The sequence below is a fragment of the Cuculus canorus genome, chromosome Z, assembly GCF_017976375.1.
Source record: "Cuculus canorus isolate bCucCan1 chromosome Z, bCucCan1.pri, whole genome shotgun sequence".
NCBI classification, from domain to species: domain Eukaryota; kingdom Metazoa; phylum Chordata; class Aves; order Cuculiformes; family Cuculidae; genus Cuculus; species Cuculus canorus.
This window is the reverse complement of record NC_071441.1, coordinates 27,879,592-27,893,501: the sequence shown is the minus strand read 5'-3', so window position 1 is coordinate 27,893,501 and position 13,910 is coordinate 27,879,592. Positions and strand designations below refer to the sequence as shown.

The window sequence follows — 13,910 nt, the reverse complement described above, 5'->3', positions numbered from 1 at the left end:
TTTTGCTCTTATATAGCATATTTACCTGTTTATGCTCAAGTCTACAAAGCAGACTTACATTTTGGGTTGTGCATTCTCCTGCACTAAATGATAAAAGATGATCGCTATTGCTTCCTTTGCACCGGTTAAAGTCTTCGCTAAAAATAAGTATTTTACTTTTTCCAAAATTTCTGCTGATCTTCAGTTTTCGCATACTCTAGTTTCTGATATAGGGAAAGAAATACACTATAAACCAATGCTATAACAGTACTCTAACACAAATAAATCCCAAGAAATTTGGAGAGAATTTAGGCTATTTCTCCTTATGACAACCTGCTGGATCCATGTATAGAAGGATTTTTATAGCAGACATAGAAGAGTGGTCTCATGGATTTCGCAGTACAGCAGCACAGAAGCTCAGTTTTAGCTTTTTTTCCTCAAAACATTACTACAAAAACACACTGTATTGAAGTTAGAATATTACATAGTACAGCATCTTGACGCATCAATGACATGTCACAGTACGCTGGAAATGTCCTTTTCACTGAGTCGCACAGTAAACGCATGTTTTGATTTAAGTCTCCAGTACTACCTTCTTTGTACTAAAAATGAAACTTAATTGAATTATTTCATTGAGGAAAAGTAAAGTACTAAGATCAGCATTCTCTTTGTAATCCAAGCACTGTTCCTACTGAGGTGACAAGGAATTAAACCCAAATGAGGGCTAAACAGACTCTAAAGGAAAGGTGTGCATGTCACAAAGACTCACAAAGTGCATTTCCTTTAAAAGGAAGAATGGCTCTGTATGCACACAGAAACTTGCTTATAATTCAAGTTTTCTACAAGACTGAGCAATTCACCTTACTTTCCCAGTTCTTTAATCAGAAAATTGAAAATAAGTCAACTAACTACCTTTCCCTCATGTTCTTTCTTTTTAAATTAGAATCAAAGTGTGTTTAAAAGGGGTGCTAATTTCTGTTATATTGCTTTTATAGCATTGGAGTAAGACAAGTCTCTTTAAGGCTCTTTAAACATCAAAATGTAACAAATAGCAAACAACACTAATATTTTGCTTAACCTGTCCACTTGTCTTTATGGATCTGAGGAAAGCCCTTGGTATTCCCAAGAGATGACTGGTATAGATGGATTGGTAAATGTAACAAAACTCCTCAGCTATGACTTCAGGATCCATGCAGGCCACACAAAGCTGGAGCACCAGCACAACGCTGCTGAGCACGCCTGACTTTTCACAAAGCACAGGGAGGCAACATCCACTGAGGCATATGCAATGGCAGTAACTCCCCCTCTCCCTCCTCTTGCCCAAATCCCATGACTAAGACAGTTTTCTGTATCTATCTGATGTTAGAAGGGTATGTTTTGACAGATCTTCAGTTCTGATCATAATTGAACTAGACATAGGGTATACAGGCATAAAGCCACATTGATGCTAGAGTTCAACAGGCCTCTTATTATTGGTTGACTTTTTTTAGCCCTACATAATCCTCCATGGCGTTTATTTCTTGCTTAATGATGATTCATTTTAGATGCTTATGGTAGCATTTAAACTTCCCCTTCTTGGTTCATTTCACAGTATCCACCTCTAATGAGCCAGTCAATATACTTTGATTTTCAAAAAGCTTTCAAAAACTTTCTTCATAAACTGCTTCTAATGCACACATTGGATAAGAGGAAAAGTCCTCTGTGAGATTACTAACCATGGAAAGCTGAGGGGAAAGGAGGAAAAACAGTAAGAAGGAAAACTTAATTTTTGCAAAGACTGAGAGTTACTAAGGAGATTTAGTGACATAGGTGGCCTGTCTCAAGCTGGGCTGTATTCTGTTCCACAGCGTTGTGAAAGGATTTGGGGTTAATAAGAGTGAGAAAAGCTTACACATATTTCAGTGGACTATGAAGAGTTAAATAAAGTCTTCATAAAGCAGCCTGACAAAGCAATAAAATGGAAGAAAACACAGAAACACAGAACTGTTTAGGTTGGAAAAAAACTTTAAGGTCATTGAGTCCAACTATAAAATTCAGTATCGGTAAGCATAAAGCAAGATCATTACATGTGCATTAGAGATGGATAAAACCACTCCTTCAGCATTGCATCATGCCATTGATCACACATTTTATGAAAATATTAGGGTCCAGGAGGTTTGGAAGAGAAGTTTCTATTTTGTCTATCATAGATAAATTTTGGAACTATTTTTGTCTTTGGTGATTACTCTGTAGTTTTAATCCTACTGGTATAATCGTGACTGCATTTATGGAGGACTTTATGCAAACTTATTTTCTTTACTGTTTCTTAAATTTCCATCACTTTCTGTCTGATGATCACACTAAGCATTAACCTGTCAGATTTGCCAGAATTTTTTTTTCTTTTTTATGGAAAGAGTTAGCATACAACTTTTTGGTTTCCTGTGAAATTGGAAGGATATTTGGAGGAAAATATCTATTAAAGAAATTAGAAATCAAAGGAGGCTATTCCGGCTGACTGGAAAAGCTGAGAAACCAACTTCTTTCTTCAAGTCTTTCTGTAAAAAAGTGTTTCAGAGCCTCTTAACAGATGATGACTAGTTGAGAACAGAGGTAGATAGCTCTCCAACAGGTAGAAATAACTAAAGGACAAACAACAATGTCACAAAACGCATGACTAATTCGATGTCCTTTCTTGACTTGTTTCTTACTGTAGTGCTTCAGAACTCCATGTATAGTCAGTAAAGACTGTTGTTTTGAAGTGGATGTGTACATTACACTTTTTTAATAAGACACATTCCATCTTTGTGATTAGCTGTTTCTGCTTGCCACCTTTCACACTGCCTGTCAGAAGAGTCCATTAGCGACTCAGAATTACTGCCGCAGAGTCCCATTCTGCATGTCTGTATATATTGGTAACACTATTATAGAAGCATCACTGATATTACAGTACAAACCCCCAGGCTAATACAACTTCCCCTAATGGCTATACTTTAATAGTGAATGAAATGAATTCCAGTTGGATCAATTTCTTCATAGCCATTGTAAGTCTTTCTGACCTAAGTGATAATTGAATCGTCTTCCTCTCTCCAGCTTGCTAATGGATGAACATACAGAGCAGAATAGGTTAGAATAATGTAGACAGGAGAAATGTTCATTATGTAGAATGAAGACTATATTTCTTCTCCACTTAAATTTAGCCATTGATTCTCCAGCAGGTTGCTTGGGAATGAACCAGAGGTGAGGAATAAAACAAAGTCTCAGGAAAGCCTCAGGTAAGTAACCAGTGTAAGTAAATTATTCACCTATTTAAAATTGGGGGGTTATTTTTCCTGTGTGACAGTATAGGTTCAAAAGAGAAGAATGATGTGAAAGGGTACAAGGAATACCAACTCTGCCCTTCAGAAGGTGACTTAGAGGTCTTAACTCCTGTCCAATACATCCAAGACTCTTCACAATTGTACTAATAAAAATGTATAGGATGGAATATTTTATAAGGGGGACAGTCTGCAATTCTGAATTTAACCAATGTGTCGTAGTACTGTTTCAAAATAAAACAGACTTCAAGCTTTGCAGTCATTGTTTTCTTGGGCACTTCTCAGGGTTCATAGTGTTCTACATATGAAAATTCAATACATTTTCAAGAGTAGCATTTAATGAAATTTATTTATAATTTATTTTTAAAGATCGTACAGTGCAGGAATTTTTAATGTTTCCATATCAAAACTGCTATCAATCATAATGGAAAACCTGTGTATGTATTGATTTTTTTGCTGCAGACATTAATTCTATAAGGGATTGTTAAGTGAGGGATGCAGAAGAAAGGAAAAATAAATGGAAGTGATATATGTCCATAAAGGGCTTACATCTTTGCCAATCAGATCCTCTTGATTTTCCACAATCCCCCAGGGAGCTATACCGATGGTGCAGATCTTCCCTCGAGATTTTGAGGCATGATCTTTCAGTGCATCTCCAACATGCCGAATGACTCCTGGGAAAGAAACCGCATAAACCAGAAATTCATAATTATGTCCTTTTTGTTTATTATGGCAAGGTTTTAGTATAGAATTCTTTTTCTAGGAAACACCTGTGCATAAACTTACAATTAAGTAAAGTTATGAATATATTCCTATTGTTTATTATTATAGTAATACTGTATGCCCTTTTTATGTGATCTAGTAAATATTAAATGAAGTCCGAGAAAAAAAACTACACAGCTGTAGAAATAAGAATGGAGATGTTGACAGCTGACTGTAACTTGTTCACCTGCATTTGTGTTCACAAACATAGATGCATGCAAGCATTTGTATACTTCCCAAACATAAAAAGATGACCTAGAGTTAAAACCCCTCCGCCAGCCTCTACCTCCAAAAGTGGAGTTTGCACATAAATGTTCTTTTCTTTCTGAATAAAGGATGGAAATACAAAAGCATCTTTACACTGCTCTGTGGTGAGCTATTCTACCATTCTTTCCATACAAATGAGTTAGCTTCCAGTAGAGTATTACAACCACCCTTGGGGATCAGTGAGGAAACAGTACAGAGAGAATGACGGTTCCCAGTTCTCTCCCAAGTGCTTTCTGATAACATTCCTTGTATGCTTTAGGAGAACTTCGTCAGTTTTTCAGTGGCATCTCTGTGCAGAGGTTGAGTGTCATTTCTCCTTTTCATAAAATATTTTTTTTCAAATGTGTGTGTATATTAATAACTATTTTTGTAATGTGGCTGCATTGAAGCAGACCTGTGGAATTGCTGCAGATGTTATCTGTTACTCAGTTGCTGTGTTTGCTTTTTATTCAGATTCCACAATTTCAAGATGACTGGATTGGAATTACATAGTTTTTCTGCACTGCAGATAAACCATGTAAGGAAAACCACCTACAACCTAACAAATCCTCCAAGTCCTGTAGCCTGATTTCCTTGCTGTTGTGGAAAAGTTAAAAAATCCCCTGTACCTGAATTGACTATGAATTAAGCTATGATCACACAACCCAAAAATTCAAAGCAGAAAATCTGTCCAGACTGCAAAAACTTTCTAGCAGAATTCTGACTTTCCTCTGACTGTCTTCTCCTTTCTTCCTCCTTCAGGAAGGGTAATTGGGAAGCCACTGCCCAACCTTTATTATCTGGGGAGCTATGTTTTGCAGACTATTCCTCAAACCTACATGCTGTCTCCCAGCAGACCTAGGGCAGCTGCTGTCTTGGGTCATTAGGAAATCCATATGGTACGTTACAGATGTTTTTAACTTTGAATAGAAATGGCAATGTTTTCGCTTTTGCTGCAGGGGAAATATTAAAAAAAAACATGTCAAGCTGTCTACAAGAAAGGAAAAAGTGAAACTTATTCACAATAAAGTTTTCTGTCACACCCGCAAGACAGAATCTTCTTTCCTTTCATACTTCAGTTGATGTTACAAGATAAAATAAAGGTCTTTTCCAGATGAAAATGTTTTCTATTTTATGTAAAAAGAGTCTCACTTCATTGGTTTCTGATTAGCAGTCCCTTCATGTAGCTTACTGTTGTTCTTATAAAGCCTTCACTGGTAATATACTAATATAATTGCCTCACAAAAGGTTTTATTTTCAACTCCCTATAGCGTGCTTTTCATGCTTTAGCAAACCTTCTATTCCCTGGTAGCTACCAGGCTGGTATGAAGTAGGCATTTTCTTGTTTGCACACAGTACAGCCAACATTGGTAAAATAAAACATTGAGTGGTTTCTTAATCTCATCAGTCCTAGTTTTCTTCTGTGATGAAATCTAGACGCCACTGCGCTTTCATGTCAATATTGTTGTTACCTGTGTTTACTCCTCCAGTGAATATCCATGCTCCAGTTGTCATAGCAGCCTTAATGAGGCCTTTTCCAAAGACTTGCTTGAGTTTTGGCTGAAGTTCAAAATTCTGAAGGCCCCCGTGCACAGAGATGAGAAGTTTGGGGAGCTCAAGCTGCCACTCTTTGGTCATCAGATGCAGAAGAAGGTCAGGTTTTGTGTCAAAAGACACACGTACATACTGCAGAAACAAGGACAGTTGTAGAGAAAAAAAGATTGGTCATACTCACTGTACATGATCTATGCTGAACAGATCACTGAAAAAAGGCAATCTTCATGACAAAAGCATTTACTAATTGCAAACCTGATGACTTTTTCAAAAGTTAGGTAACTAGGTAACTAAGAATAATGGAACACTCACAGTTCACAGGCTGGATAATTTTCCTTTATTTAAGAAATGAAGTCATTAATTGTTTCAATATGCTTAGCAATGCTTGAAAGATAAATGTCTCTAACTTATGGATTTGAAAACTGAAGCAAAAATTTAAGTGGTCTGCCACGATGATTGAGGTAGTCAAGAGTCACAACTGTGCATTCACTTGGATCTTATTTTCAAATTAACAAAATCAAACTCTCAAAAGGTAATAGAAATTAATAAAATAAAAAGGATAATAGAAATAATCTCATTTGTTAAAACATATATAAGTTTAAACTGAGCAAGACTACTAAACAGGTACTTTTCAGTTTTCATTTGATACTAACTTCTGATTTGCAGACTGATTGGTATGATTTTGTGAATTTGCTTACCAACGTAGAGGACCCTAAAACTGCTTTGAAATGTATTAACACACTTTCATTTCTTGGCTTTTCTGTGCTACATCTGCAGCATTTTGCCGCACAGGAGATCCGCCCATCTGTGTGTGCTTGAATATAACAACTATCTTCAAAATTTCTACAGCACTATTATGTCACAAACATACTTGTTTCTTCCTGACAAACCCTTCTCTCTTGGCTCTTTCTCTTGCTCTTTCTGTTGCTGATGTATGAAGGGTTTTGCAAAGCCTGTGAGAGGGCAGGTGATAATTTTTGAATTCTAGTTGCATTCTAGCAGAAATGGGCTGTAAGAGGATAAAATTCTTTCTATAACTGGTAAGACCTGGAAGGATCTTCTTAATTGAACAAAATAGTTCTAGATAGCCACTCATCTGTGAAGCTTTTGATTGAACCAGTGTGCGCAGTCATTTCAGTCATCTTTCCCTCGATGGGTTGCCAGCACGGCCCTCAGGTGCAGCACACAGGCATCTTTGCTTTCTGCCAGACGAATGTCTACTTCTGACATTTGTTGTAATGTGCCAGGTAGTATAATATCCCACATATATTACATAATCATTTTGTCTCTTTTTAACATATCTAATTGGTATTTGTAAAGCCCGACTCTACTTCTCTCTTCGCCTTAAACATTTCATCTGAAGGCTGGCCATTTGTGCCCTTGTTTTGTGATACCAGCAAGGAATAGGGAGGGGGTACAGCAGCAAGTGCTCCGCAAAGATGAATCTCAGGATATGCCTGAGGGTCTCAGCTGTAGCAACGGGTCCAATAGAGAGGAGGTTGCACAATCAGCAATGCTCTCTGCAGCAGCCAGGCAAATTCATAACCGCTAAGAGACAAAGAACATACAATATTCATGTCTGGCAAGAGCATAATGTACCTTCAGGCTTTTATATGAATGAACTGCATCCTCAGTAGCTACTCATTTTATTTTCTGTGAAGGAGTTGAGAAAATCTCACATGGCACCTGATCCCTTTGACTGGATGGCGAAGATAATTTTGATTAGGATTTGAGGGCTGTCAAAGTTTTAGCACACCACAGGCGTTGCAAGGATCCTTATTCCCTTTGCTCTGCCCTTAGTGTGTGCCGAAGTTGCAAAGGGCAATGCCTCATTATTGTGGCAGGCATTAATATACAGACAATAACTTTCAAGTTACTGAAACCCTTTACAGTAAAACTATGGAGGTTATGTTTTGGAATCACTGGTACTTTACTCTGTTTTGTGGTGAAGACAGAATGGGATTTTTAAGAAGATAATTAAAGTAAATTCTTATTAGTCATGGCCATATAAATTTGCTGAAAACAGAGGCAACTGCATCATCTGAGATGATATTAAGATGAAGGCACAAATGACATCAGATATGTATTGGCTAGTGCAGCCAGTGACTTTTTTATTCTTTAGCGTGTTTTATACCCCAGAATATGTGACTTCACTATCCCTATCTTCATAAGCCTATGTATTAATTGGCAAAACCCTGTTTTTATTTCTGTATCCACTAAGACCTCTTAATTTCAAGAAATATAAACCTATATAGTGAATCAAAAAGGTAGAAAGAATATTTTCTTGCATTTATTTGAAATGTAAACATCTTCTATTACAAAAAGCTGCTTGTTCTTTACACTGCAGGCAAACACCTTCTATTTTTATTATAAGAATTCATTGAACTTTATAAAGAGGAAAAGTAAGCAAAAGTAAATCTGAAGTATTTTTCACATAAATTAAAATTTAAATAATCACAGAAAAACTTTACTGTTTTAGAAGTTTTTTGAGAAGTGTAGTGGTACCAAAATCATGATTCTTCTGCTGTGCATAGACCTCAACTTTTATAACTGTCTGATTAATTTTTGCTCTTACAGAGGCTATTTTCAGTTTAATGTACTTAGGATTGCTCTTTTGCCAGTACTTAACATGTTAGCTCGTAAGTACAAGAGAATTGTTTTGTCATCCCTTTCAAAGTACGCATTAAATTATGAATAAACATATGAATAAACACTTTTGCCCATATTAAAAATTCATTGCTTTCAGTGTCATAGCAGAATATTTCGCTTTTTCTTGTTTTGTTTAGAATCTTAAAAAGTATTTCTCCTGTTCCTGAATTCTTCTGCTATAGTCTCTGGAGGCAGATTTAAAATTTAAATGTAAATCTAAGCTAAACCTGGATATTCCACGGCTGGTGTACTCATCAGCTGTAGAAATGATCAGTTCTAATGGCAAATGATTAATCCTTTCTTTATGAGAGTGGTGTATGGATAGGATGCAAGACTTCAGTTGTTATGTTTCAGCAGAACAGGCCAAGATAGAAAGCAGCAGTACAGTACTGAACCTCAAAACATACGGACCAACCTGACTGACATCAGCCTAACTGTGAAATGACAAATCATCATTATAGAAAAAAACAACAAAAGGCAGGTCAAGGAGAATCTACCTCCTTTACTGGATGTAGGGAAGACAATAGTGACAAAGGATAAGGATACAGCTGAGGTACTTAATGTCTCCTTTGCCTCAGTCTTTAATAGTAAGGTAAGACGCTCCCTGAATACTCAGACTCATGAGCCAGAAGACAGGGAGGGAGAGCAGACCAAAGCTCCCATGATCCACGAGGAAATGGTTAGAGACCTGCCTGGCCAATCAGACATGGACAAGTCTAGGGGACTGGATGGAATCCACCCAAGGATATTGAGGGAGCTGGTGGAAGTGCTCACCAAACCCCTCTCCATCACCTATCAGCAGTCCTGGCTGGCTGGGTAAGTTCCACATGACTGCAGGGTTGGCAAATATGCCCATTTACAAGGCAGGTCACAGGGAGGTTCCAGGGAACTACAGGCCTGTAAGTCTGACCTCGGTGCTGGAGAGGGTCATGGAGAAGGAGATCTTGAGTGCTATCATACAGCACACACAAGACAGCTAGGTGATCAGGCCCAGTCAACACACGTATGTGAAAAGCCGGCACTGCCAAACTAATCTGATCTCTTTGTATAACAAGGTGACCTGCTTAATGGTTGAGAGAAAAGGCTGTGTTTGTAGCGTATCTGGACTTTCATAAAGCCTTTGACACCATTGCTCACCGTTTCTTTCGAGAAGCTGGCTGCCACTGACCTGGACAGGTGCACCCTCTGCTGGGTTAAAAACTGGCTGGCTGGCTGGGCCCAAAGAGTGGTGGTAAATGGAGTTAGATCCAGTTAGAGGCCAGTCACAAGTGCCGTTCCCTAGGGCTTGGTATTGTCTAGTCCTGTTCAACATCCTTATCAATGACATGGGTGTGGGGATCAAATGTACCCTTAAAAGTTCATGGATGAAATTAATCTGGGAGGAAGTGTTGATCTGTTTGAGTGTAGGAAGGCTCTACAGAGGGATCTGAACAGGCTGCATTGATGTGCTGAGGCCAGCAAGATGAGGTTTAACAAGGCCAAGTTCTGAGTCCTGCACCTGGGACACAACAACCCCGTACAGCACTACACACTTGGGGAAGAGTGGCTCGGAAGCTGCCTGGCAGAGAAAGACATGGGGGTGTTGTTTGACAGCCGACTGAACATGACCCAGCAGTGTGCCCAGATGTCCATGAAGGCCAATAGCATCCTAGCTTGTATCAGAAATGGTGTGGCCAGCAGGACCAGGGAAGAGAATGAGCTCCTCTACCTTGCACTGGTGAGGTTACACCTCAAGTACTGTGTCCACTTTTGGGCCCCTCACTACAAGAAAGACATTGAGGTGTCAGAGTGTGTCCAGATAAAGTCAACAATACTGGTGAAGGGGCTGGAGATCAAGTCTTATGAGGAGCGGTTGAGGGAACTGTTAAGCCTAGGGAAGGAGAGAAGCCTAGGAGGCTGAGGAAAGACCTCATTGCTCTCTACCTGACAGGAGGCTGCAGTGAGGTGGGCGTTGGTGTCTTCTCCCAAGTGACAGGTGATAGGACAAGAAAGAATGCCCTCAAATTGCACCAGGGGAGGTTCAGATTGGACATTTCTGCATTGAAGGGGTTATCAAGCACTGGAACAGACTGTCCTGGGAGGTGGTTGATTCACCATCCCTGGAGGTGTTTAAAAGACAGGTAGATGAAGTGCTTAGGGATATGATTTAGTGGTGGATAGGTACAGTTGGATTTCATGATCTCAAAGGTCTTTTCCAACCAAGAGATTCTATGATCAAGTTCAAACTGTCACACCCATTTGACCCCTAAACTAGCACTGAAGTAGTCAGCAAGGGTACCATTTAACGCGAAGAGTAGTTTCACTTTTTTATCAAGTGGTTTCCTAAAACACAACTGTGCCCATCATCTGTCAAACAGCCAGAAGCTTGCAAGTTGGACTCCAATGGCCCAGGGCAAAACTCAAAGTTCTTGAGTGGTATAATTACTACTCTGTTACTCAAGCACAGCTGTATCATTGAAGTACATGGTGAATCATTGCAGATGAGAGTCTTAGTGGACAAAAAAGAAAGATTCAGAACGTTGTTGTATTTCTTCAAAGAAAATCTCTTCGGAGAAAATTCTGAGGTCTGCAGTATAACGTTGCTCCTTTGTTTCTCTTTGATTCATGCAGGTACTGGGTGGCTATTTCACACACCTTAAATAAAATTCCATCACTGCACTACACTTCTTCAAGCTAAAGACTGTTTACTCAAAGTTTGATCTTCAAATAAAAAAGAGGCCTGATATAATTCACACTGAATTCAACAGAAAAACTGTCACCTACACTGAAACTGGACTGGTTCCTTAGAAGTTAATATTATTTTTAACATCTTAAAGTCTCATCCAAGTAGTCAGAGCAAGGACCCTTCTTGATTTAAATAAGCTCTAGATGGACGCTTTTCTGTGTTATTTCCCCTCTCTTCATATAGGACACCATCTTTTCAATTCAGTAAGTGTTCTTAAGTATTAATTTGCTATAAGAACAAACATGTTTGTTGCCTTTTTCATGGTATATGCAAGTCACAGGTTTATCTCTTCTTTTTCTCTCAAAAGAACCGATGACTTTTAAGATCCTTTTTACACAGTTTAGATAACACTCAACATAACAATCAAAGTGTAAATATACCTTATTATGTGGCTGTTACCCAAATATCCATAATAAAGTATCATGTTTTGAGGAGCTAAATGTCAGAAAGCCTAAGAAACTGTTTATGTTCATTGGAAATCTACCAATGTTCTTTCATGTTTCCATTCACCATAAGAAAGGCTAAGCTTCTAACACTGAAGCAAACTTTATTTCTTCTACAGCTACAAATGTATGTTAGCTTTTTATTGTGCATATTGTATCATTGGAATGCATTCAATTAAGAAGGACGTATTTAACTCACTAAAGCTTTTCAAACAGCCAGCCTCCACCTAACTTAGAAAAACCACGATCAAAGAAATTTCACTTTTGTAAAGAGTGGTCCTTTAAAAAAGGTTGATGGGGAATCCAGGAACACAAATTAATGAAAGAATGTTAAGGGGTTTTTTTGTATGCAGAAAAGAAGATAGTTTAGTCACAAGTTCAGTGCAAAATGCATTACAGCAAGACTGTCTTAACTCGTCCACTAATTAACAGGATCTATTTTGAAACTGTTCAGAATATTGTTCAAAATTTAATGGAATCCCTAACATTAGTTGGTTATTGCTTTCAGAATTATACATATAGTTAGATGAACTCATCCGTGTTTTTTTTTTCTTAAACAACTAAGAGGCAACTGATATAAGCAGATCAAATTTTATTCTTTTTCCTATCTTTTTTTAAGTCCATTGATTTATTGCAAAAGCTGTTAATAAAGTTTACATGTCTCCACATCCCTCTCAGATCTTCTTTTTACAGCTGCCAAAACTGAAAATCTGCTGTAAAAACAATGTAAGAGTGAAGAACAAAACTGTCAAATGTGTTTCTTAAACATGGATGGGATGACCTACTTGTAAGAAAATATGAGATTCAAAAAAATCTAAACACCACGGGGTTGTTGGTAGTTTTAGTGTTGTTTGCAGGATCATCAGTAATTACACGAAGGGTGAAAGAAAGGCCTCTTTAGTGTCAGGTCTTGTTAACCAATGTTATCTAATCTTGGCTATACATTTCTATATAATCTGCTGCACTCTTAGCTATTTACATTATTGATTTAAGTAGCTTAGTGCAGTCCCACTGAAGATACTTTAACAACTCAATGGTATTAGCAAAGTTCATGCTGCTTGGGAATTTTTGTTCTATATGGCTATGGAAATGAAATTAACAGCACAGTCAGGTCTATTTGCAATACGTAAACCAACATCGTCTTTCTTATTTTGTTCTAAATCCATGTGTGCTATCCTAATGTGAGTGTAATTTCAATTTTCACAGCTAAAGATGCCTCTGTTAATATACTGGTAGCAACTGATATAGTATTTTATCACTGTATTGTAGCCTGCAAAAACACATGCTAAGTATACATACATTTACTACCAAATTTATTTGTTACTAAAAACTAATTCTGTTACTTCCAGTCAAGGAAATTGCTATCTATCAGTCTTACATGCACTAATCTGTTCCATTAATTAACTACCAGTTTTCCAATTATAAATCTGAAGTTACATTTCCATTAATAAATCCCATCTTATTCCTTGTAGCCTGATTCAGAAAACATTACCCATTTTGCTGTTAGCACAGGCCAAGGCAATACTATTCAATTCTGTACTTCCCTTGCTTAATAATTTTCATGTGTGGACATCCATTTCAGGAAATAAAGCAAGGAACAGATGGTGAATTTTATGCCAAATTATTCCCTTGAGTCTTTCCTTGATGTTGGTCAGTTTGCTAAATCTTGTTACTTTATAGGGTCATTCTACAAGCTTATAGGCACAAACTCAACCTACCATGACAGTCAGCAAAAATCAGCTTGTATGCTCCAGAGATATTTGTTATCTAGTGGCTAGAAAATAACGAAGTAGCCTATTTTTAGAACAGAATGAATTTCACTGATCATACTTTCTCTCTTTCCCGCCCCGGCCCCTCCTCGCTGATGTTCCAGCTTTATTGACTTTGGATTTGAAAACATACTGTCTGAAAAATAATGTTTCAGAAGATTATTATGTACTTGATAATTTCTCCCAGCCTTATTTTTCAAGATAATATAAATGCCTTTTTCCCCTCCTATGCTGGCAAAACTGGTGGCTGCTTTGACTAAGCAAACTCGACTTCTGCAGAAAGCTTTTGATTTGCTTAGTAAATTTATCCAGTAGATTCGGAAACAGGAGTTTTATTCTTTCAATTAATAAAACTGCAACAACTAGTTAGGCAGCTCTTTGACTATAATCTACCCTAAAATAACGTTTGGGGATGGAAGTATGACCATGAGTTCACTTTCACACTGTTTTTAGTGACAAACATACCATTCTATAACAAAACTTTTTATTT

General features: G+C 37.7%; 1 protein-coding gene across 3 annotated transcripts in view; it reads right to left on the bottom strand.

The window, feature by feature from the left end:
• TRPM3 (transient receptor potential cation channel subfamily M member 3) overlaps positions 1-13,910 on the bottom strand; it is a 248,459-nt gene that overhangs the window by 114,892 nt on the left and 119,657 nt on the right. For all 3 annotated transcript variants that reach the window (XM_054054264.1, XM_054054265.1, XM_054054266.1), the window contains exons 4-5: positions 5,753-5,966; positions 3,822-3,946 (exon numbers count right to left, since the gene is read on the bottom strand). In XM_054054264.1, coding sequence (XP_053910239.1) covers positions 3,822-3,946; positions 5,753-5,966 — 339 coding nt within the window. The remainder of the gene's footprint in view (positions 1-3,821; positions 3,947-5,752; positions 5,967-13,910) is intronic.